At 44.2% G+C, this 24,778-nt stretch overlaps 1 protein-coding gene across 1 annotated transcript; it reads left to right on the forward strand.

Moving 5' to 3' along the window:
• Nucleotides 1–1,224: 1,224 nt before the first annotated feature.
• On the forward strand, nt 1,225–12,041 carry LOC137437673 (ubiquitin-conjugating enzyme E2 A). Its single transcript, XM_078766127.1, has 6 exons — nt 1,225–1,480; nt 1,605–1,685; nt 4,612–4,637; nt 8,702–8,791; nt 10,286–10,374; nt 10,615–12,041. Exons 1-6 carry the CDS (start codon nt 1,437–1,439, stop codon nt 10,741–10,743), a joined length of 459 nt encoding a protein of 152 aa, XP_078622253.1. The 5' UTR covers nt 1,225–1,436; the 3' UTR covers nt 10,744–12,041.
• Nucleotides 12,042–24,778: the final 12,737 nt, after the last annotated feature.

Here is a 24,778-nt window from a genome sequence, read left to right on the forward strand (position 1 = left end):
CCCCCTTCCCCCTTCCCCCTCCCCCTTCCCCCTTCCCCCTCCCCTCCCCCTTCCCCCTCCCCTTCCCCCTTCCCCCTCCCCCTTCCCCCCTTCCCCTTCCCCTTCCCCCTTCCCCCTCCCCCCCCTCTCCTCACCTCACCTCCTCCCCTCCCCCTTCCTCCCCCTTCCTCCCCGTTCCCCTCCCCGTTCCCCTCCCCTCGCCTCCCCGCCACTCCCTCCCCGTGCCCCTCCCCTCCCCCGCCCGGCAACGCCGGGTACTTCTGCTAGTATTATTAAATTATAAAGTAGCAAATACCACCCATCACTTTGCTGACAGGAATACTAAGAGGTTGGGGAGGGGCCGAAAAGAAGGATGGGGGAGAGAGAGAAGGGGGGAGGGGAGAAAGAGAGAGAGAGAGGAAAGCGAGGAGGGAGGCGGAGTGAGGAGGGAGGAGGAGGCGAGGAGTAGGCGAGGCGTAGATGGAGGGGAAGGGAGAATGGGGGATGGGAGGGGAGAGTGAGGGTTGGGGGAGGGGAGGCAGGAGCGGATAGAGGAAGAGGAGGGAGAGCGGAAAAGGGAGTGAGGAAGAAGGGAGAAACGAATTTTCAGTCTCCATGTTAAAGTTGCATACACTATACATATAAACCATCCCATATAAAGGGAATGGGGCTTTGCGCCTCCCTTGTCCATCAGAACGTAATGCAATTAATATTAATACGTACGTGATTAAAAGAGAGGATGCAACCAACGTTCAAATAGTACGTAATTAATAGATATATAGTCACACGGCTTCATCGTCTCATCACCTTTGATGTTATGCATAAATGAAGAAGAAGACGTTTTGGTCACAAATATACATATGCGTTTGTATACATATATACATAACCATATGCGTTTGCTGCATTATAATATGATTTACTCAGTATGACACATCGTTGGGTGAGGCGGGTACACCGCCATGTATGCTTACGCAATAAATAGATGGCCCTTGTTCGTCTTTGAGAACGTTTTTCAGTCGTCCTATATAATACGCAGTAATTGCGGTGCGGAGGTTAAATAGCCCATCGCACTATTCGAAAGTGAAGAGTTTTGAAGGAAATGATCCACACTGAGGTTGCCGTCATTTTCAGATCTGTATCTTTTTGGGATGAACGAATGCGTTTCAAGGCTGAAAATGCGTGTCATGCATCAATATGAAGCGATCTGCAGGTGCCATTTTTAAAAGTCGAAACCAGCCAATGAACGACGGCCGACGGTGGTATTGACACCTACGTCACGGCCAGTCGCGGACTAGTGACGTCACGTCGGTGGTCGCGTCGCCTCCGCAGAGGCCTTGGAGTCTGATTGCAGGCTCGCATTTTCTCCCAGCGTTAAAACACAACAAGACGATTTTCCGACCCCCTTTAACAACGGCGACGGTAAATAAAAAGAGAGGAATAAGCAGTGACCGAGTAGGATGTCGACGCCCGCACGCCGGCGCTTGATGAGAGACTTTAAGCGGTGAGGAGGCGTTGGGCCTGGAACATGGCGCCTGTTGGCGTGTAAACACGGCCGCGCCGATCGGCTTTTCTTCGCGATTTCGAACCCACAAACTTGTCTCATTTGCTCGCATTTTGTCCTTCAGTCTCCAGGAGGATCCGCCGGCGGGAGTGAGTGGAGCGCCGACAGAGAATAATATCATGGTGTGGAATGCCGTCATTTTCGGGTACATACTTACTGTTATTTTTATATTCATGACTTGTTTATCGCCACGTAAATGCTTGTGTGATGGGGTAACGAACCCGGTGGGGTATGGGGTAACGAACCCGGTGGGGGTATGAGATAACGAACCTTGTGGGGTATGAGGTAACGAACCCGGTGGGGTATGGGGTAACGAACCCGGTGGGGTATGGGGTAACGAACCCGGTGGGGTATGGGGTAACGAACCCGGTGGGGTATGGGGTAACGAACCTTGTGGGGTATGAGGTAACGAACCCGGTGGGGTATAGGATAACGAACTCGGTGGGGTATAGGATAACGAACCTGGTGCTGTATGGGAAAACGAACCTTGTGGGGTATGGGGTTAAAGAACCCGGTGGGGTATGGGATAACGAACCCGGTGGGGTATGGGATAACGAACCCGGTGGGGTATGGGATAACGAACCCGGTGGGGTATGGGATAACGAACCCGGTGGGGTATGGGATTACGAACCCGGTGGGGTATGGAATAACGAACCCGGTGGGGTATGGGATAACGAACCCGGTGGGGTATGGGATAACGAACCCGGTGGGGTATGGGATAACGAACCCAGTGGGGTATGGGATAACGAACCCGGTGGGGGGGGGGGGGGTATAGGGTAACGAACCCGGTGGGGTACAGGGTAACGTACTCGTATGTGTGTGTGTGTGTGTGTGGGGGGGGGGGGGGTTGTGGTAACAAACCCGCTGGGGGGCGTGGGGGGGGTTGTGGTAACAAACGCGCTGGGGGGCGTGGGGGGGATATGGGGTAACATACCCGCTGGGGGGGGGGGGGTATGGGGTATGGGGTAGCAAACCCGGTGCTGTGTGGAGTAACTAACCTGGTGGGGGTATGGGGGTAACAATCCCTGTGTGGCATTGGGTAGCAGACCCGTTAGGGTAAGGGATACCGAACTCAATGTGGCATGGTTTAATGAACATGATTCAGGGACTTTTTGATATAATTGTGTCATTTTGCTGGTGGTTGTTTTTGTTATTGTGTGGTTAAAGTTCCTGCAGAACCTCATTTATCAAATATTTATATCTCCTTCATATGATTACATGGTTTCAAGTTTAGCTCTTACATGAGCCTCGACTTTGTATCCAAAAAAGACATTTATATATAATTATATTGAAACATTTGGATGTTTCTGGTTTAAATGTGACTTACCTTACATGTGGTTAAAATGTCAATCACGTGGTATTTTACCATATGTGGGGAATGGGGATCAAAAGTAATCGTAGATCGTTTTCAAGGTGTATTTTATTTCCATTTGTTTGGGAACTCTTCTTATTTGGTTTAACTCTCGAGTCTACATGATGCTGTATGCTGTATGCATGATGGGAGAACCCTGGTGTTGGGCTAGCGGCTAGGGTGCCAGCTTAGGATCCTAGGATCCTGGGTTCGAATCCCGGTCGATCGCTGAATTAACGCCAGGGGGGTTGACTCAGCCTGTCATCCTTCCGAGGTCGGCTAATTGAGGACCAGTTCACTGGTAATTCCCTGTTTGTCGTTAAAGGCGGCAAAAAGGGTTGGCGTCAGGAAGGGCATCCGGCCGTAAAACATTGCTTCAAAAAGGGGACCGAAAAACAACAACAACCACGGTTCCCGAAAAAGGCCAACCCCCGCTTGCGGGGAAAAATGGCCTCTAAAGGTGGTTTTTTCTCGAGTCTACATGATGTATGTTTGATCTGTTTGGCTTTGGGTAGCCCTCATTGTATTAGGGACCATCTTTACTATGCATGCAAATATGGGACTCGGATGGACATTAAGCGGACGTCCCGTCTCCTGGCTTTCCTTGGTGGATGTTAAATATCCCAGGGTTTCTTTCGCGAAGAGGAGGCGAGCTATCGCCAGCACCCTGAACAAATTACATAGTCCTGCCCTGACTTCCTATGTCGGAGTGGTGACCCATCCGGGATTGTAACTCCAACCATAGAAACAGTGTCGGCATCACCCAGGCTCTGTATAGAGAGAGCATGGTTCTTCGCGATCTGATCTGATAATGTTCTTCTTTCTATGTCTTATCTGAATGTAGAAGTAGAATGTGGAAGAAGTAGAAGTAGAAGTAGAAGTAGAATGTAGAAGAAGTAGAATGTAGAAGGAAATTAATGTAGAAGGAAGTAGAGGACGGGGAAGACTGAGAGACTTGGCTAAAGATGGTGGAAGAAGAAATGCGGGCAAGGGGGTTAACAAGGAGAGATGCAGAAAATAGGGCAAAATGGAGAGATTTTCATGGGGACCGCAAGGCTAACCCCCGCTCTAGCAGGGAAAATGGCCTTAAAGTGCCTGTTGTTGTTGTTGTTGTTGTTGTTGTTGTTGTTCTATCTCTTATCTCCATCCCCACCCCACACCCCTTTTTTTTTTCTTACAAGATCGAGGCTCATGAAAGAGTAAGGTGACAGAGGGTATGAACTTATCCAACATTGCAATGTCAGTAAAATCGCGTCGACGATAATTATTTAGAAACGGTGAACAGATGGTGGGTTTCCGAACCGAGACATCGGGTGCGAAGTTTTTAATTTTATTCTTCTTCTTTTCATAATCCTATAGGATAATGTTGATCCACATGTCATACTACCGGCCAATTGAACTCGATTCCGTTGATATATAACTATTTAAGTAACTTGTACATGTTACTGTTTCATTCGGAATGTAAACCAGCCCCGTGATCATAACATCGATGAGACTAACTCGCGTTCATTGAACTTGATGTCAATCTGAAGTGAAAGTGAAATAATGCAGAGTGTCTTCTAGGGACATGTGGACTGGTTCGTTGAACCACCATCTCTCTGGGGGTCCACATGAGCACATTGACACGCCATTTGGAGTGCATCTTTGTTTGCCCAAAATGTATGAGGTTTCGTGTGCAAGCTTTGTTTTATTTGCGCTGTGATATTTGCTGTCGTTACAGACCGGAGGGAACGCCTTTTGAGGATGGTAAGTACAGTATTGCTAAAGATTTACTGAGATGTGTTGTCCGAGTAAGACCTTTCAAACTTTACTTTTATTGGTATTGTTGTGTTGTTATTGTTGTTGTCGTTACTCTCGCCAGAGGGGAGAGTATTGCTTTTGGTCTGTTTGTCTATCTGTCTATGCATGCAAATAGACGTAGCCCACAAACATCACCTGGTGGTAGGTAGCCAGTATTACATTGTATCTTTTTTTTCCAACCTCTATAATGTATGCACAATTAAAATGCGAGTATGTCTATAAAGAACGCGAGTGCATCTATAAAAATACGTCCACATCAGTAAACTACGTGTACCTATAAAATACGTGCGTACGTCTATAAAATACATACAGCTGGAACGTGAATCTTTGCAATAAAACTGAAAATATATTTTTGTCCACTGTATGAATGTAAACCTGTAGCTAACCTGTGGCTAACCTGTGGCTAACCCCCGCTCTAGTAGGGAAAATGGCCTTTAAAATGCATGTTGTTGTTGTTGTTGTTGTTGTTGTTGTTGTTGTATGAATGTAAACCTGTGTCGTCAAGGCATCGTCTGCACACCACACACAAACACCAGGACACAAACACCTCAGGAAACAAGTCCAGGTGAGGATTTGTAATCTCTGATTGCTCTTTTTTTTCTTCTTTTTTTTATATTATCCCCATGGATATTGTAATCCACTGTCTGTCCATCACGCTATATCCTAAACAGTCGTGTAGACATTCACTAAACTTGGTAGTTATGATCACCACATGGCAAAGAGGTGTGAGAGCAGTATCATTTTTGGCGTAGCCCCTTGAGCTTTGGTGAAAGGGTCAAATGCCAAAAAATGCAATTATGGGCACATTTTAAACATATTTTAAATAAAAAATTGGCCAGGTATATGCAATCAACTTTGGGGGACACATGACATATGCAACGATTATTTTAAAATATGTGGTCAAGGCTCATGGAAGAGCTAGGACACAACAGATCAGACAACATAACAAAGGGAACAACAGGAGAAAGGAACGTCAACAGCAGGGCAGAGGGAGAAAGTCAACAGAGATGAACAAACAAGGGATGCAGGTAACGATGAGTGTTAGGGGAGAACACAAGGGGTGGACAAGATGGGTACGTAAGCACAATTTTGGGAGGGGTGGGGAGTGGTTTAACGGGTGTAGAAAAGATCATGGCTTGGGATGGGGGTGGCTTGAGATGGTCATGAACAACTGTCTTGAAGATCTGGAGGGAAGAATGGGATTGAAGAGAGTGTGGAAGCTGGTTCCACAGGTGAGAAAAAATAGGAATAAATGAGTAGAGGTGAGCAGCGGTTCTGGATTTATGCAGTTTCACTAGGAAGGGTGGCTGGTGGACCACATGCGTCCTACAGATATCTGGGGGGTGAGGGTGGAGGGCAAAATAATTGGATATAACCTCGGGTTCATGCCCCTGGTGGTGTGGACTTAGAGTCACAGGGGTCAAAACAGAATATTTTTTTTAACTTGAAATTTGATATTGGATCATAGCTGGTGGAACTTTTTTGACATCTTTCAACTTTTCTTAAAGGTCCACAGAATAATAATTGTTTTAAAATTGATGTGATGCTATTGATTTGTGCGTAATAAACAAAGAACTGAACATGGTTTTTCATTTCAATAATATTTTGAGGTGTTGAAGTTAAAAATGCCCACCTGGCTGGTTCCATCCCTAGACATTCCAGAAAACCTCCATGGTCATTGTGCCCTGTGTGATGTCATCACCAGTACGATTGTCTCAGCACGCAAAGAATAATGGCCGCACAACTCGCTTGAGACTTGTCAGAAAGTGAATTTGACAAATAATTTTCTGATCAAGAATCTTCAGATTACAACGACAGTCAAAATCATGATGTAGAAGGTGGAGTCAGACTGTACATGTACAGTGCATTCAGAAAGTATTCAGACCCCTTCACTCTTTTCACATTTTGTTATGTTGCAGCCTTATGCTGAAATCGTTTAAATTCATTTTTTCCCTCATCAATCTCCACTCAATACCCCATAATGACAAAGAGAAAACAGGATTTTAGAAAGTTTTGAAAATTTATTAAATAGAAAAAACTGAAATATCAGCCTCTCCTCCGTGAAAGACACATTGAAGCTCGCTTGGAGTTTGCAAAAAAGCACCTAAAGGACTCTCAGACTGTGAGAAACAAGATTCTGTGGGCTTTCATGTGTGTTTCACTGAGGAGAGGCTTCCGTCTGGCCACTCTGCCATAAAGCCCAGATCAGTGGAGTGTTGCAGTGATGGTTGTCCTTCTGGAAGTTTCTCCCATCTCCACACAGGATCTCTGGAGCTCAGCCAGAGTGACCATCGGGTTCTTGGTCACCTCTTACCAAGGCCCTTCTTCCCCGATTGCTCAGTTTGGCCGGGCGGCCAGCTCGAGGAAGAGTCCTGATTGTTCCAAACTTCTTCCATTTAAGAATTATGGAGGCCACTGTGCTCTTGGGAACCTTCAATGCAGCAGAGATTTTTTTTGCAGGCTTCCCCAGATCTGTGCCTCGACACAATCCTGTCTCTGAGCTCTGCAGGCAGTTCCTTTGACCTCATGGCTTGGTTTTTGCTCTTGATATGCATTGTCAGCTGTGAGACCTTTTGTAGACAGGTGTGTGCCTTTCCAAATCATGTCCAATCAATTGAATTTACCACAGGTATCAAGGTGTATAAATATCTCAAAGATTATCAAGAGAAATGGGAGGCACCTGAGCTAAATTTCAAGTGTCATAGCAAAGGGTCTGAATACTTATGTCAATGTGATATTTCAGTTTTTTCTTTTTAATAAATTTGCAAAACTTTCTAAAATCCTGTTTTCTCTTTGTCATTATGGGGTATTGAGTGTAGATTGACGAGGGAAAAAATGAATTTAAACGATTTCAGCATAAGGCTTCAACAAAACAAAATGTGAAAAAAGTGAAGGGGTCTGAATACTTTCTGAATGCACTGTATGAACCCGAGGTGGAAAGTGTGGATGGCTTCATACATGAAATACCTAGTGCTCACAATAATTGGGACGATATCGAAGAAAGACTCGGCAATAACAACTGGTAAGTGGTAAATCTCAGAGCAAGAACGTGGTAAATGTGAAGTTTAGTGGTATTTTGATGTAACACTTCCTGGTAATTATTGTTGTAATGAGAAATGCACTCATTTAAAAGCAAAAGGGTATGCAATTGTTGACACCAGCGGCTCAGCTTATTACCATATTGAATGGGACTATTCCCACAGTGTACACGTCGTGAGTGAGTGAGTGATGTCAGATGAACAACATGTTAATTGTTCTGAAGAAGTTGGACAACAATGTTCTGAAGAAGATAAGGCGGGTCACGTGATAATGGATGTAATTCCATCGGCGTTTTTGGGGGCAGGGTCAATCGAGTGCACGAAGACCCCAAAAAACACTAAAATCTTGGTTTCAAATTGGTTATTCAAGAAAAAAAACAATGGTTCAGTGGCAAGTGAAGCCATATTTATTCATTTAACCAAACAAGAATTTCTGATTCTGTGGACCTTTAAGGTGGGAAGCGTGGGGATTTGCGATTGCTTGCCATCGACTTCGCTCTAGTTTTGATTCCCTTTAAGATTTGTGGCTCAGCTCTCATTCGGTTTTCTTCACTGGGTGATGCAGTTCCCATCCAAGCTTTCTTCTCTAATCCAATTTAGTTGCAGTTCTGAGATACCTCTGTATTCCCAGTTTATTTACCAGGTATTTATTTAATGGGACTTGCAGTGACTTGCGCTTGTATATGGACAATAGTTATAAATTTCATTTTTGATCGGTTTTGGTGAGTCAGGCATTGGTCTTCTCTGTCCAGAGGCTGACTGCTATGAACTATCGGTCCTTTTCAGTCGAGAGTTTCCTTTACATTCTTCGTATGGTGTCTTAAGTTCATCCAATCTTTGTTATCCATCCGTGTTTGTGAGCTTTACCATGTTTATCAATTCATGTTATCGTATACCGTCGTTTTCTCCGCGTCTTTCATTAATCGAACTGTTTTTTTCCCTCCGTGTCGGTAACACAATTTTTTTTTTCAGGTACTTTTAAATTGACGATAGAATTTACTGAAGAATATCCAAACAAGCCTCCTACAGTCAGATTTGTGTCGAAGATGTTTCATCCCAACGGTGAGGAAATTATATCAATCTGCGAAATGATTTCCTGACCCTTTTTTTATTTTTTTTATTTTGTATACAAGATCGAGGCTCGTGAAAGAGCTAACATTAATCACACAAAAAGTCAAACCGACACATCAAACACAAAATAAGGGGAGTGGCAGACAAGATGGGGAGAGAGGGTGGAGGTCACAAACACAACATTTGAGAGCAGGGACATCAAAAGAACTGTGGGAGAGGGCTTGGGGGGGAGGTGGGAGAGGTATAAAACATATGGATACTGCAAGGACATCCAGGAAAGAAGTTGGAATTTCAAAAAAAGTGTATCTGGGGTGAATTAGCGGGGGTAGAAAAGATCAAGGTTTTGGATGGGGGAAGATAAGAGATGGTGGTGAACAGCTGTTTTAAAGACCTGGAGGGAGGAGTGGGTTTGAAGGGAGTGGGGGAGTTTGTTCCAGAGGCGGGAGAAAAGGGGAATGAAAGAGTGAAGGTGAGCAGAGAGCCTAGATTTTGGCAGTTTAACCATAAGAGGGTTGCTGGCAGATCTTGTGTGACCTGGAGGCATACACTACTCACAATAAGTTAGGGATATTGTGGGAGTGAGTTTTTTATATTTTATAGGGGTTAGGGTTAGGGTATTGAAATCAAGAATGCTGTGTTTTTTCACACTCATTAATAACCATAGAATTAGGACCAACAACTTTTTTCAACATAATTAATACACAAAATCAACCACACCGAAGAACCTGCCAATATCCCTAACTTATTGTGAGTAGTGTATTTGGGGGACAGAGCACAGAGAGAGCTGGGGGAGCAAGGCCGGAGAGGAGTCGGTAGAAGACGGAAAGACCACCAACGAACCTCCCTGCGGTGAGTGAGTGAGAGTCCCTCGGAGTTAGCTTCATCGCAGGAGTTTCCAATGATTCTGAACGCTTTGGCTTCAACAGCGTGAAGCCGAGCTAGGTGTGAGGCAGGAGCACCGGCCCAGAGGGGGGAACAGTATTCCATTGAGCTGCGGATGAAAGCCTTGTATGTGGTGAGGAGCTCAGGTGTGCCAAGGATCCATAACATAATGATCCATAACTCATAGCTTTTGAAATCCTGCCAGCTTTGGGAGTCTTTGGAGTACATGTTCGGTCATCAGGTTTGCTTATATAGGTGGGAATTTTCAGAGGTATTGGTCCAAATACAAACCGATGTTTCAAAACCGTGGATTTATTTATTTTACCCAAGCGGCAATCGACATATTGTGTACCCAAAAGTAGCACATTTTTGTCACCAGACCCCACAGCCAGGAGCCTCCTTCCCCTACCCTTACCTTGTCTCAACCCTCAACCTCTTTTTTTTTTTCTTTTTTTTTTTTTCTTTGTCTACCCCCTTCTTCCCCACCCTCCCAACACACTTCCCTCTTCCCCTTTTTGAGACCTGTTCACTGCAAATCTCAGATCATGGTTGGTTTTCAGAAATTGTTGGATATGTTCTTGGAATTGTTTTATTTTTTGGCAGTGTATGCGGATGGCAGCATATGTCTGGATATCTTGCAAAATCGTTGGAGTCCGACATATGATGTATCATCTATTCTCACATCAATTCAGGTGAGACGATGAAACGTTTGAAAATTGCCATTCTTGTATTTGTTTCATTTTCTTTTATCCGGTCATGTCTTGAGCTGTCAACGGACTTGTGCGCTGCATTCCCAAGAGGATGTTGTCTCTGCCGTTGACTCATTCTTTTGATTTTACTATATCAGTTATAATAATGGCAGACGATTTATATTATTATAATTAACAGTGATTTATTGCTGCTGCTTCTTCTTTTCTCTGAATCTGAACCAGTCCCTGCTTGACGAGCCAAATCCTAACAGCCCTGCGAACAGCCAAGCTGCACAGCTGTACCAGGAAAACAAACGCGAATACGAGAAGAAGGTGTCCGCAATTGTTGAACAGAGTTGGAAGGACTGCTAGCATCGCTTTGGGAAAGGCCTTCGCTGGTTAGCGAGTTGCTATCATTCTTAGCGAGTTGCTATCATTCTCGCACTGTGACGCAGTGTTGTTTTTACCAAGTCCAACATTTATTGGTAAAGTGGTTCTTATATCAAAACCATTCTTTTTCTTTTCTGGAATCGGGAGTGAGCAGAGAGAGGGGGAAAGGGTGAGAGAGAGAGAGGGAGGGAGAAGAGAGAGAGAGTGTGTGAGAGTGAGTTGTGCCATTGTATTTCCATGGTTGTTTTGTTTGTCTTTGGGTGAATCTGTGGGGTTTTTTTGTTTTGTTTTTTTATAATCAAGCAAGTTTATTTTGAGTGATTTGCTGCTCGATAAGTGTTGAGAGTCAGGTGAAGAGCATCGTTTTAAAATTGCTTTAAAGCAAGGGTTCCATATTACTACATTTAAACATTTTTCTTTTATTATTTTCTTGCTTTGTTTTATCTGTGTTACTTTGGATCTGCCAGGTACTGTGTGCAAAACCCGTGAACATCTTTACCTGACATTTTTATTTTTGAACAATACAACCGTACTTCCCGGAAAAGCTCCATGGATCGACGTGCATTGACCCGGCCTTTGCGGCACATGCCCGTCGGTGTTGAATACGCATGGTTATGATATAAACTTATTGACCTTCAAAAAGCCCATTTAACGCCTTCTCTATTTAAACAGGATTGTCACCAAAGCTATTAGTTAACCATATTTGCTGCATTTCACTTATAGCTCTAATGGAATAGCTTATCGTGACATCACATTTGCTTATTGGCCCCCGCCCTACCCTCACCCTTCTCGATCACTTTATAATGGGTTATGTTTTCACATCTTGAAGGTAAAGTTATTTTATCTTCAGAATTTGTTTTGTAGTTTTAACCTGCATTGGTTTTTTTCAGTGATTTGTTTTATTATTTTAGGTTATGCACGCAGGGTTTACTTTATGCTTCTTCTTTCTGAAAACAGAAAATACACTTTTTGTGTGACGAACCTCAAATGTTCTTGAAATATAAGGATTTTCTTTTTGGACCCACTGCTTTAGATGTTCCAAGCCCTTGAGGCTTGTAGATGATGAAACTTGCAGACAGACGCTTCACTATTGAGGATGTTTTGAGTATGTCACGATCGAGCGAGCATTGATAGTGCTGAATGTGAAGATTAACCCGTTTCATTGAATGGTGCTGGATTATACTTTCTGCACATGCTTAAATTCTTTGCTGATGTGCATGTAAAGGATTTGTTGTTTGTGTTATTATTTTGCACTTGTAATTAAACTGTACATACTTCGACATCAACCTTCTCTTTCTTTGTTGGAGAATAGTGAATTTTCATGTGTGGACGGTTTTGAATTATCCAAGTATTGAAATGATCGCGTGGATGGCCCCTTCCCAAAAGTGCTCTCTTCACTATCTCGATGGAAACTGACCTCTCCGGAGCTGATACTCCACGGATTACCTGAACGATGTCTCTGATTCTGGTGTACCATACTCTTCACAGAGCGTTTGTGCTGCCAAAGCAGTTTCTTGGTAAGGGTTGGTTATCCATGGGATTTTAAACATCACCAATTAATGCCGATAGACAGGATACCCAATTTAACGTCCATCTGAGGGACACGTTGATGAATCACCCGGCCTGTGAAACACTGGGATGACAGTTTGAAGCTGGGTCGGGATTCTAACCCAGGCTAGACAGCTCATAGGGGAGTGTGCATACCTCTGGGCAATCCTGCCAGCCCTCCGAATGATCTACAATTTGTATCAAATAAATGGACACGTGAGTGAATGACATCGTTGTTCCTTTTCCATAAGTGTTGTAACATGCCAGTTATAGATCAGGATTCTCTCTCATTTTGCCCTCCAGGTAGAAGGATGATGTAACATGAGCAAAGATATTGAAGGGGAAATCAAGTGGTTTGTTTATTTTATTACCCCGCGCACGCGAAGCGAAAAGTGGGGGTAAGCAATTGGGTCATGTCCATCTTATGAGTTTATGATCGAGGAACAACATATTTAAATCGAATGTTATATTTTTAACATGAATAGAAAGATAAGTTTGTCGTTTTACCGTACCTTGGTTCTGAATTCGTCCTGGTCGCACATGCGCATAGAGAAGTGAGATAATTTCCTTCCTGTCTGCCTTCCTGGCATTCAAACAAAATAGAACATCATTCCAAACAGGAAACTTGCTGTTTTTAAGGACTTTATAAATGACACAAACAAATGCACAAATAACTAATGTAACATGTTGGATAGGGTGATGCAATAGAAACTGGGGGAAATGGTGGTAAAACCTGGAATTTATTTATTTATAACCTCTGTAAACCTTCATTATTAAATTGAATTATGATGAATTATATACCTGAAGACTGTAGAACACAAATCGCCTCATAATACTTCCAATAACCACACCATATATCGATATATAGCATGAGGGTGAGTTGTGCATTGGGGGAAGAAGAAGCTAGCAATATGGCATTGTACCGATCAATAAAGCCTCCATCTCCTAAATTGTGACTCAATGTCGTCTTATTACAATGTATAAGGGTGGTTGGTGTTTCAGACTGCTTCATTTGCGCTAAACTTCCGGAATTTTTTTGAACGATCTTTAAAATTGTTGTTTTATTAAAATGTAAGTACAGTACAGGGAGGGGGCCTTGCCATGCTTGCGTTTCCTCTTCTTGGGCTTGATCTATCGTGATGAATTTATTGAGGCGATGCTTCCGGATTGCGGTCAAACACAAATAATTGTGGGTTGGTGACCTATATTCCACATTTATTCACCTAATTAGCATGGACTGTTAACACAATAACCCCATCAAACCCCCTACATCATAATTATCATCATCTCCATCAACTTGTCTTTATTGTCACTATCATCATCATTATTGCCATCGCATTATTGGGTCAAGTTTATCATCATTGTTATTAAAGGTAAGTTTCACGACATTAACTCAATAAAATAAACTTTGTATTATGTTCTTAATACAGGAAAATAAGTGTGGTGTTGGCTTAACGATCTTAGGGTCTTGAGTTCAGCCCCTGTCGTGCCGTTAAATAACATTCTTCCAAGGTAGGCAAAATGAGTACCAGCTTTATAATAACAAAAAGACCAAGAGGTGGGAGTAGAGTGGAAGTTGCAGCCAGAGGGACTCCTGAGAGATGGGAGGTGTAAGATTAGTACAAGGGCAGTGAGAAATTGAGTTATTGACGAAAAGAGCAACTACGCCACTGGGGCAAGGTTCAGGCTTATCAAATCCGAGGAGACGGTAACCGGGGAGAGACACTAAGGAGCCGGGACCTCCTTGCGGGAGCTGAGGATTCTGTAAAACAGATGATGTCTGGTCCATCAGCAGCAGCTTGGATTGAGAGGAAAGATCTGTCAGGTTGGAGCGGAGACCTCGGATGTTTGAGGTCCACACAGGTAGAGATGGGGGATGGGAGGTTAGATTAGAGGGGAGGGTTAGCAAATAGATAAGGAGGGTTAGCAAATATTAAAAATATAAAACAAGAAAAAGCAATCGGAGATTGCAAACCCTCGCCAGGATGTATTTTCATTTGTTTTTAAGGCTTTTGTGTTAAAACAAATATGGCGGCCGAACCACGTGACCGATGACATCATTTTTTTTCTAAACTAATTTATTCCTAGATTATGCTCAAATTTCATCTTGATCGGATGAAGTTTTGTACTTGTCGAATCATGACGTCATAATGGAGGGACCTATGACATCATCATTAACATATTTTATTCCCCATGGAGAGTTCTTTACAATGAGCCGTCTCAATTTTTTCTATTCAGTGCTTTCGGAGACATAGAGGTGCAAAGTTTTTCGGTTTTTCCAAGATGGCGGCCGAACCACGTGACCGATGACATCATTTTGTTTCTCCACCAGTTTATGCCGGCCGACATGGCGCTCAAGAAATTTCATCTTGATTGGATGAAGTTTTGTACATGTCGAATTGTGATGTCATAATGGAGGCACCTATGACATCATCAACATATTTTATTCCCCATGGAGAGTTCTTTACAATGAGCCATGTCTTAATTTTTTCGATTCAGCGCTTTCGGAGATATAGAGGTGCAAAGTTTTTCGATTTTCCAAGATGGCTGCCGAACCACGTGACCTACGACGTCATAATTATCTTTAAAAATTCTACAGGTGGAGTTGCACCAATGGTGAAAATTTCCTGTCAATCAGACCAACGGTTGCAGAGAAAATAATATTTATTCTGTGCGGACAAATAGACAAACAAACAGATGAAAAATCACTCAGAGTGGCACTTGGCAAAACAGAACAAAGTAGAATAGCACTCAATCGAGAATCCTTTTGACCTCACAAATTAATTGGTGGCTGAATTCAGTTAGCTGATATGAAAATCCAATTCAAATTTCAAGTCAATCAGATGAAAATTGAGGCTTTTAGAAATTCAAAAAAAGTGGTTGACCTTTGGCCTATGTTGACCTTTTGGCCTACACTGACCTAAAAAATAGTTGGTGGTTGGTTTCACTAAGCTGAAATGAAAATCCTTTTCAAATTTCAAGTGAATCAGATGAAAATTGAGGATTTTAGAAATTTGAAAAAAGTGGTTGACCTTTGGCCTATGTTGACCTTATGACCTATGCTGATCTCAAAAATGGTTGGTGGATGAATTCAGTTAGCTGATATGACAATCCTTTTGAAATCTCAGGTCAATCGGATGAAAATTGTGGATTTTAGAAAATTCAAAAATTGGTTGACCTTTCACCTATGTTGACCTTTTGGCCTTTGCTGATCTCAATAGTTGTTGGTTGAATTCAGTTAGCCGATATGTACATCCCATTCAAATTTCAAGTGAATGGGATGAAAATTGAGGATTTTCGAAATTCAAAAAAAAGTGGTTCACCTTTGGCCTATGTTGACCTTTTGGCCTATGCTGATCTCAAAAATAGTTGGTGGTTGAATTCGGTTTGTTGAAATGAAAATCCTATTCAAATTTCAAGTCAATCAGATTTAAATTGAGGATTTTAGAAATTTGAAAAAAGTGGTTGACCTTTGGCCTATGTTGACCTTTTGGCCTATGCTGATCTCAAAAATAGTTGGTGGTTGAATTCAGTTTGCCGATATGTATATTTTATTCAAATTTCAAGTCAATCGGATGAAAATTGTGGATTTTAGAAATTTGAAAAAAGTGGTTGACTTTTGGCCTATGTTGACCTTTTGACCCCTAAAATATATAGGATTTTGGCGGACCACGAACTCTACCATTTGGTAAAGTTTCGTGAAGATCGGTTTAAAATTTTGTCCTGTAGGCAAGTATAAGTGAGCGGACACACAAACACAAACCGGTGAGCAACACACTTGCAAAAAAAAATATTTTTTTGGCCAAGTAACAAACATACAAGAAGACGTCATGCGGAGCACGATACTTGCAAAATCTGCCCCCCCCCTCCCCCCCAAGAAAAAAATACCATTGACACAGCAAATTGTCCATTTCATGAAGATGAAAATTTACGATCTTGATCAAAGCTCGGGTCAAGAGGATGAAAAGTGACGTTTTCTCAGATGAAAAATGATGATTTGAGAAGTTTGACCTTGAGTTGACCGGTGACCTCAAAAATAGTTGGTTTTCCTATTTAGTGACACAATGTGCAAATGCCGTTCAATTTCCAAGTCAATCGGATGAAAATTGATGGCTTTTCAGATCAAAATTGATGATTTTAAAAATTTGTCCTTGAGTTGACCTTTGACCTTTTGACCTCAAAAATAGTATGTTTCCCAATTTAGTGACTCGATATGCAAATGCTGTTCAATTTTCAAGTCAATCGGTTGAAAATTGATGGCTTTTCAGATCAAAATTGATGATTTTGAAAATTTGACCTTTGACCTTTTGACCTCAAAAATAGTTGATTTCCCAATTTAGTGACTCAATATACAAATGTCAAGTCAATTTTCAAGTCAATCGGATTTAAAATGGCGATTTTAGAAATTTGACCGAGATGACCTTTGACAGCAAAAACAATAGGCTTCTCAATTGGGACGACCTATACACCTTGGTGAAGTTTCGTGACGATCGGTTTAGAATTGTGATCTGTAAGCCGGTCACAAACAAACAGACAGACGAACAGACAGACAGAACCACAAACGCAACCGACCAATATACTTGAAAAATCTTCGATTTTGCAAGTAACAAACGGACTCAAATGCAATACTCTCTCCTCTGGCGAGGGTAATAAGTAAGGTAAAGTAGTTTCTCAAAGGATTTGTTTTGCAACCCAACTCTGGGATTTTGGCAGTCTACCTTAGCGTTCTTGTGAAGTTATTAATAGGAAAATTTTGCAAATTGATTGGTAGTTTTTCAAGTTTGTTTTACAATGAAAGCAATGCAAAGTGACGTTCTGCATTATTCTACACTATGGAGTAAGTACTTTGACCAAAATGATTCATATCCATATTACAAAAGGAGCCATGTCTGTCTTTGTCTGTTTGTTGTGTTATAACTTGAGAACGGATTTCAATAAACCCAACTACGGCGGCTTCGGGTAACTCCCGGGAGTGTTTGTGATCCCCCCCCCCCCCCCCCCAAAAAAAAATTTCTATTTTTTTTTACGGGTACATGGAAGCACATTTCTCCCCTAATGTTGGTTATCCCTGCACTGAGAGCAGGATCTCCCAGAAATCCTTTTTTTCCCCCCCATAGATTAGCCATCGCAGCAAAGATTGCTATTTCCGTCAGCGAAGCGACGGGTCTTATATTCTAGTGTTGTATATTTTGATCCCAATACAATGCAGAGCACAAAAGAATAATGAAAATATAGATTAAGTGCTACAAGGGGCGGTCTTAGAGCGTGTCACACAGAAGGATCGGGGCTGGAAATATATATGGGGTGGGGGGAGGTAGACAGCACAGTGCCAGGTAGCTATAGGTAAAGCTAACAGGGTTTTAGGTTGTATTTGTAAGGGGGATAAATTATAAATCAAAAGAGGTAGGAATTTATTGAGGCCTCATCCAGTATATTGTGTTCAACTTTGATCACCACATCTGAGGAAGGACATAGCTGCCATAGAGAGGGTAGTAGAGGAAAAATGTTGTTCCTGGACCACCCTCATCTCTCCATTCACTTACATGTAAATTTTCATCTCCCCCTCACTTTTCTTCATTTCCCCTTAACACCTCTATTCCTACCCCCTTGGCCTTATGGACCTTTTACTCTTACGATCAATGTTGTTCATTAGACCACTCAAACAATGATCCTACAAATATTTGTTTATGCGTAGGAAATAATTTAATTCTCTTACCACTCCCTTCACCATCTAATATATTAAAGAAGATGTTTGAGTTTGGGTCTGTTTCAAGATATTTTAACTGAGCTAAAATAAAATGATAAACCTCCCTCAATGTTCGTGTTTGAGCACCTCCGGTGCCACACACCATTTTAAAATTAAAGTATATATTTTCCTGACAACCATCAAAGTTTTCCGTCCACTCAAAAATATTTCCATATTTTTCACCCAACTCACCGGTATTTAAATTAATTCTCTTATTTGTTTTGTGAACTTTTTTACCAGTTGCCTTTTCAATTATACCTATTTGATATTTTTCACATTCGTTATGTTTTCCATTTATATACCAAGGTTGGTTTCTTCTCCACTCTTTGGTTTGGTTGATACTTGGTTCTATCATTTATATGATCATAAAAAAGGTGGCGGTAGCCCCTTAAAACCCCCAACCCCATTGTCTTATCACTTATATATATCTTATCACTTATATGTATATATATATATATATATATATATATATATATATATATATATATATATATATATATATATATATATATACACAAAGAATTAAGTTAAGCACCCCCCCGTTTTTTTACAACCTCGCACATTACAAGTTTGTTGTCGTCAAAACAGTGTAATATACCCATGATATTGCTATATTTTCTGGAGAAGTGATATTATGGTCACATAAAAACATAACAATCATGCCGTTTTCAATATTTTATTCTGAATAATTTAAGGTGAAATTTTTTGGGAATTTTAGGCATATTTTCACCTCAATTTAAGTATGGAGCTATAGGTCCATCACGGACAGTGTGGATGACGTTTATGTTTTCTAACGTACAGTCATTGTTCTGAGAAGACCTCTAGCGATCTTTGCGTCAATAACGTGTGTAGGACCCACGTGATCGGATGGAGCAAGGTGCTGTGACAACCATCCCCTGGCCTACGTACAGTCCTGACCTGAACCCCCTCGAGCACGTTTGGGACATGTTGGGACGACAAATTGCGAAGATGGTCCCTCCAATAGCCAATCTGGATGAATTGGAACGTGCATTACATCGGGAATGGAACAACCTGCCACAGCAACGCATACGACGGCTTACAGGGTCTATGAGACGTAGGGTTGAGTCAGTGATCCGATCACGTGGGTCCTACACACGTTATTGACGCAAAGATCGCTAGAGGTCTTCTCAGAACAATGACTGTACGTTAGAAAACATAAACGTCATCCACACTGTCCGTGATGGACCTATAGCTCCATACTTAAATTGAGGTGAAAATATGCCTAAAATTCCCAAAAAATTTCACCTTAAATTATTCAGAATAAAATATTGAAAACGGCATGATTGTTATGTTTTTATGTGACCATAATATCACTTCTCCAGAAAATATAGCAATATCATGGGTATATTACACTGTTTTGACGACAACAAACTTGTAATGTGCGAGGTTGTAAAAAAACGGGGGGGTGCTTAACTTAATTCTTTGTGTATAGATAGATATATATATATATATATATATATATATATATATATATATTGTTACAGACACGACTTTGATGTTAAGGTGGGCCGAGCGGAATGGCCGTCGTGTCCGCACAAATTACCCGATTGTACTCGAACGTTGACGGAGCCGCGCTACGCTGGATCAATAAGGAAAAAGAAGACACACGGCTGGATTATAATGACAGACACCAATGTTTCGATTCTCAATTATATTCGTACGGAAAAGGTTAGATTACAGGGGCTAGAGGTAAAGCACAGAAAAGATGGGCACTTAGACACAGGCTTATCTTAACCCCGGACAGACGACAGGTAAACGGGACAACGGCTGACTCACACGGGGATTGATGGCAAGGAAAGGCAAGTAGCGATGGCTCAAGGTGCACTCTTGGCTCAAGGCAGGGTACAGTCCGGTCCAAAGATGCGGGGAGGTCACAGCGCTCGGAGGTAACGTTCTTTCCCAGGCGGGTTCGCTTCCTCTCTCAGCGATCGCAGGCAACGTTCTTTCTCAGGCGGGGCGCATCTGACTCAGCGCTCGCAGGTACCTCTTTCTCCAGCTGGGGGCGCATCTCTCGTCACGTCCGCTCAGTCGCCACGTATATCCGGCGGGGAGTGACACGCCCTCGGCTCGTTAGCTCCGCCCCAGATGGAATCGGTCCGCCCTTCTGATTGGGTGCGGGGGGGGTTACCAGGCTCCGCCCTTGACGAGGAGCTGACAGCCAGCCCCTCTGGTAACCCCGTGGAGCGCCGAGCCGGTGTGAGGACGCATCCTCCCCCGTGCCGCCGCGCCGCCCCCATCTCCTCTGTTGTTGTAGTTATAGTTGTGGAAGAAGATGGAAGGAGGTATGGAAGATGGAAGGAGGTATGGGAAAGGTCCTAAACTCACTACTGATGCCATATAATCACATTCTGGTGCAACGAAGAGTCATAATTAATGGAAACGAGGCCTTAACTGACATAGATTAAGAATAACTAGCAAGATGTCCGAAAGTTGTCTACGTGTGGTGCGGTGGACCTGGGCACGACATTTAATGGGGGAATAAGGGGAAGGTCGGCTCTACTGAGTGTTATTTACATGCAATGGGACTAGGGAATGGGGGATTGGGGAAAGTTGGGGAGTATTGGAGAAATAGGGGAATATTTACAAGCGGATATGGAGGCCAAATTCCATATTCGCAACATTGCACCCTTCTCTACCCTCGGGGCGTCCCGACCCGATAAATTTTTACCTACTTTAGTGTGGCACGCAATGTAGTTCCCTCTACTATTAACTCTACCCTGAGTGCGACAGTTTTACAGATATTCACAAATGAGTAAATATGTCCCCCTGCGACGTTGCACCCTTCTCCTCACAGAAACACACCCACAGGATAACCGAATCCGGAAAGAATTCTCAAACTACACATACAGCCGGTAGGGAGCATTATTTACAAGACTACGCTGCTATTTACACTACGATCCAGGACCTGTTTTTGGAGGAACACATGCAGATGTTATGCATAGAGAGAGCGCGCTTGCCAACATCGATACACCAACCCACGAGTGCTCTGTGGCCGACGGCCTTTAATAACGTGCAGAGCACCCTTCCCGAGCATCAAAAGCACCACCCCACCACCAATCGGTGCAGTCACCATTGTTCATTGGAATAAAAATAAATTCGACAACCCCTAACCCTGCAGGTGTCTCTTGCTCTTCTTGTGGTGCACTTGGTGTTAACTAAAAGTGGTTCACCTGTATGGCATAGGTGCCACGTTGACCCATAGGTCCATCAACGGGTGGTGCTTGGCCGCAAACGAACTGCGGTCCATTGTGGGTGGCCACAAACATTGCGGTCCATATGGTGTACCGATCCAGGCAGCGAACAGCGAAAGTGCAGGCCCACAACTGCGTAGCCAGCACCTCTCTCTCCTCTCTCTCTACCCCAAAGCCAGATCCTCGGAGGTGGGAGACAAAAGAAGAAACAAGTGAGTAAGGTGGTAAGGGCGCAAAAGTGCACGCAATATAAGGTAATGCACACTGGGGGCACATGGGAACCAGGTGAGACAGGTACGTTCCTATCGTACGCCCCCCCCCCCCCACCAGGTAACCTACATGGCCCCTCCCTTACCCCTTACTGTATCCACACAACACAACACTACCCATAAACATCTACTTTACAAATCAACAAACATCCCTACTGTCTTCCCCGTTCCTCCCATATACCAAATTCGTCTTCTCTCCCTCCTAACCAATCAATTTTGCCATTTTCAACTCTCATCAAAATTTGCCATCTCCAACTCAACATCATAATTTGCCATCACCAATTCATCATCAGTCCCTCCTAGGGAGGGAGAGATGGAATCACCCCAATGTCTCATCCACGTCGTGATGCGTCTCACAAATCCACACAGCGATTCATCTCCTGCAACAAAACAAAGAAAACACAGGTGTGGAGTCATCATCATCACCACAGGTAAGTGGCTGCGTATGGTGCGACCGGTTCATCAATCCTAACTATTTCCTAAATGACTTTAACAACTTTACACTACCCGGGGTCTTTCTCCGGCCAAACCATTGGCCCTCTTACACTATGGGTTCTAAAAACCAATTCCCATTGGCCAAACTGTGGTGCGCTTCAATTTGGGGTCTCACTCCCCCGATTCATCTCCCGGTGCCCTCGCACAATTTCTGGGCTGTGGCGTGTACCTCTCCCAGTGGGTCTACCCACCTGCACACCTCCACCACTGCAGTTGCCTCCGAGCTTACCTGCTCCTTACCCTAACCTAACTACCTGGGGAAGGCCCTCTGGCGCTCTCCCCACTCGGTGCCCTCTCTGGCACTGGGCTGCCCGATCCACACCCGGGATCCTCAGGCACCCACTCACAACTACCGGCTCCCAGAGCCCACCTGCGGCCTCACCTGGCCGACATCCTCACAGTGGTGGAGTGCCCAACCAACTACACACACTAACAGGCTACACGCCCAGCCATTTCCACAACACTAATGCACCCATCCAAGTACCATTCTGCAACCGCACCACAAATGCCAATATCCAACCACAATTTACCTATACCCTCTACCTAACACTTACACTACCCGCCCCGGGTACTCGTGAAAGGGGTCCACTCTTCCCCCATCCACACCTTCGCACCATGCACACCACTCCGTACCACTTACTCCAACTCTCTCCACACACCTGTACTTGCACACCTGTGCTCTCACACCTGGTGCCACCTGCACCCTTCTCTCCCCAAGCGCATTCGCGCTGATCCACACACTCACTACTCATACACTGCTCCACACACCTGTCCAGTTGCACACCTGTGCAATCACACCTGTTCAATTCTCACACACACGGCATCATCTCAGCTAACTACTCCCTTCTGAAACTTGCGCTTCCCAGTCGTCCCTTTAAACTATTGCGCTCCCACGTCATTATCATCCATACTAATCTACCTGCGTCCCCACTACAGGTATCAGTCACTAACTAAACTTAACGTCACCTAATGTCATCTTCGCTAGATCCCTATCAATATCCTAACCCACCCGGGCTAGTTTTCACTGCCATACACCCCATAATCTATTGCTCCTTTGCCCCACACACATGGGAAGGGTGGCAGGGATGCCATCCCACCACATCGGGGGTCTCTCACTACCAATTTTGCACATCAAATTTCAACAAATCAAAAATTTGCCAATCACTACCCATCATCTGCCAATCACTACTGCCAATCCCTTGCCAATCATCAAATTTTGTTTTTCTCTAATTTTGGGTCCAAAACACTAACCTCATCACCCAGTCTACTCACTAATACCTCTCGGTGCGCCAATCCCTGTCCAAAGCCCGGCTTCGTAAAGCCAAGCCATGAATGCGGGTTGTTCTATGCCAGCGGCTGGATGCGTCCGGCACTCGGTGCAGGGACGGGGGCTTACCCGTGCCGAGATCCCACGCACCACCTCGGCACGGAGCCATCCAATGCCCCGCTCTCGACCTGCCGGCACGTCTCACCAAAAAGTGGTCGCCAGGACGACCCTTTCTATCGGGCTGCCAGCTCCGCCTAGTGGAGCACGGACGCGGCCGTTCAAAGCGAGGCCCGGCACGCACCGAGGGCCCGATTCGGCTATAAGTCGTTCTACACTCTACCCCGTCTAACGTCGATGCTTCACCTGGACGCTTACACCCCGCAGCCCGTTCCTTGCTCACACCTCCAGCCGTTTCTATGCTCCTCGTACCTTTCCTTACACACCCAGGTACTCTCATTCCACTCACAGCCTTGGTCACACACCTGACCACCGAACACTTTGGCACACACTCGTTGGTCGCACACCTCACCAACACACCGCTTCGCGCCCCCTCCGCGGTCACCTCCTCTGTGACAATCACAGGTGTGCCCTCATTCGCACACCCAACCACGTGCCTCACCACCAACTCCAGCGTGCATTCCCACTCACGCTCTACCATTCCAGGTGTGCATCCTTCCATCCCAGGTGTACATCCTCGCTCACCTGTCACAACTAACTCACGCTCCATGTCACTCCCACTACTTTCACCTCCATTCCTGACAACGCACTCACCCTTACTCCCGACAGCGCACTCTTTCCCCATGCACCTGTCCGTTACACACCTTTCTCGCGCACACTCTCCCGTTACACCCTCTGTGACACTCACCACAGGTGGACACTCTTCCTTACTTCTGACAGCGCACTCTTTCCTCATGCACCTGTCCGTCACACACCCTTCTCGCGCACACTCCTGCGCACACTCTCCCGTCACACCCTCTGTAACACTCACCACACCGCGCTTCCACGTGCTCCCTCGCACACGCGCTACGACCGACTCACTCTCGCCAGCACCCTCACTCCTTGGCACACACTTTTTTCTCACACACCCCAGAGTCGGACTTTCTTGCACACCTCCTCTTTCGCACACCAGACCTGTCGCACACTTCACCAATGGCCTCTCACGAACACCCGGGTCTATCTCGACCCCCAAGCTCCTTAAATCCCCTGGCGCATCATACGCACGACCATATTGGTCACCACTTACACCGGGTCCTCTTCCTCTTCGCTTCTCCTCCATCACCTGCGAATCCCTCATCCGGTTAATGAGCACATCATCACGATCCGAACACAGACTCTGGACCAATTCTTTTACCTCCTCTTTTATCTCTTTCTTATCCTCTCTCCGTCGCTTTTTAATTTCGCTCACCCCTTCTTCCACTTCTTCTAATTTGTGCCTCACCTCTTTTATTCCCCGGTACGTCTCCTCAAGCTCGTCCTCCAA

Source organism: Myxine glutinosa, chromosome 12 (genome assembly GCF_964187855.1).
Source record: "Myxine glutinosa chromosome 12, kmMyxGlut1.1, whole genome shotgun sequence".
In the NCBI taxonomy this organism is placed as follows: domain Eukaryota; kingdom Metazoa; phylum Chordata; class Myxini; order Myxiniformes; family Myxinidae; genus Myxine; species Myxine glutinosa.

What these genes read in the sequence shown, in the direction of transcription:
- LOC137437673 (XM_078766127.1), top strand. Translation starts at nt 1,437, where the DNA reads ATGTCGACGCCCGCACGCCGGCGCTTGATGAGAGACTTTAAGCG. An exon ending in GGGAACGCCTTTTGAGGATG is followed by an intron (nt 4,638 to 8,701) that starts GTAAGTACAGTA and finishes TTTTTTTTTCAG; the next exon opens with GTACTTTTAAATTGACGATA. An exon ending in GAAGATGTTTCATCCCAACG is followed by an intron (nt 8,792 to 10,285) that starts GTGAGGAAATTA and finishes ATTTTTTGGCAG; the next exon opens with TGTATGCGGATGGCAGCATA.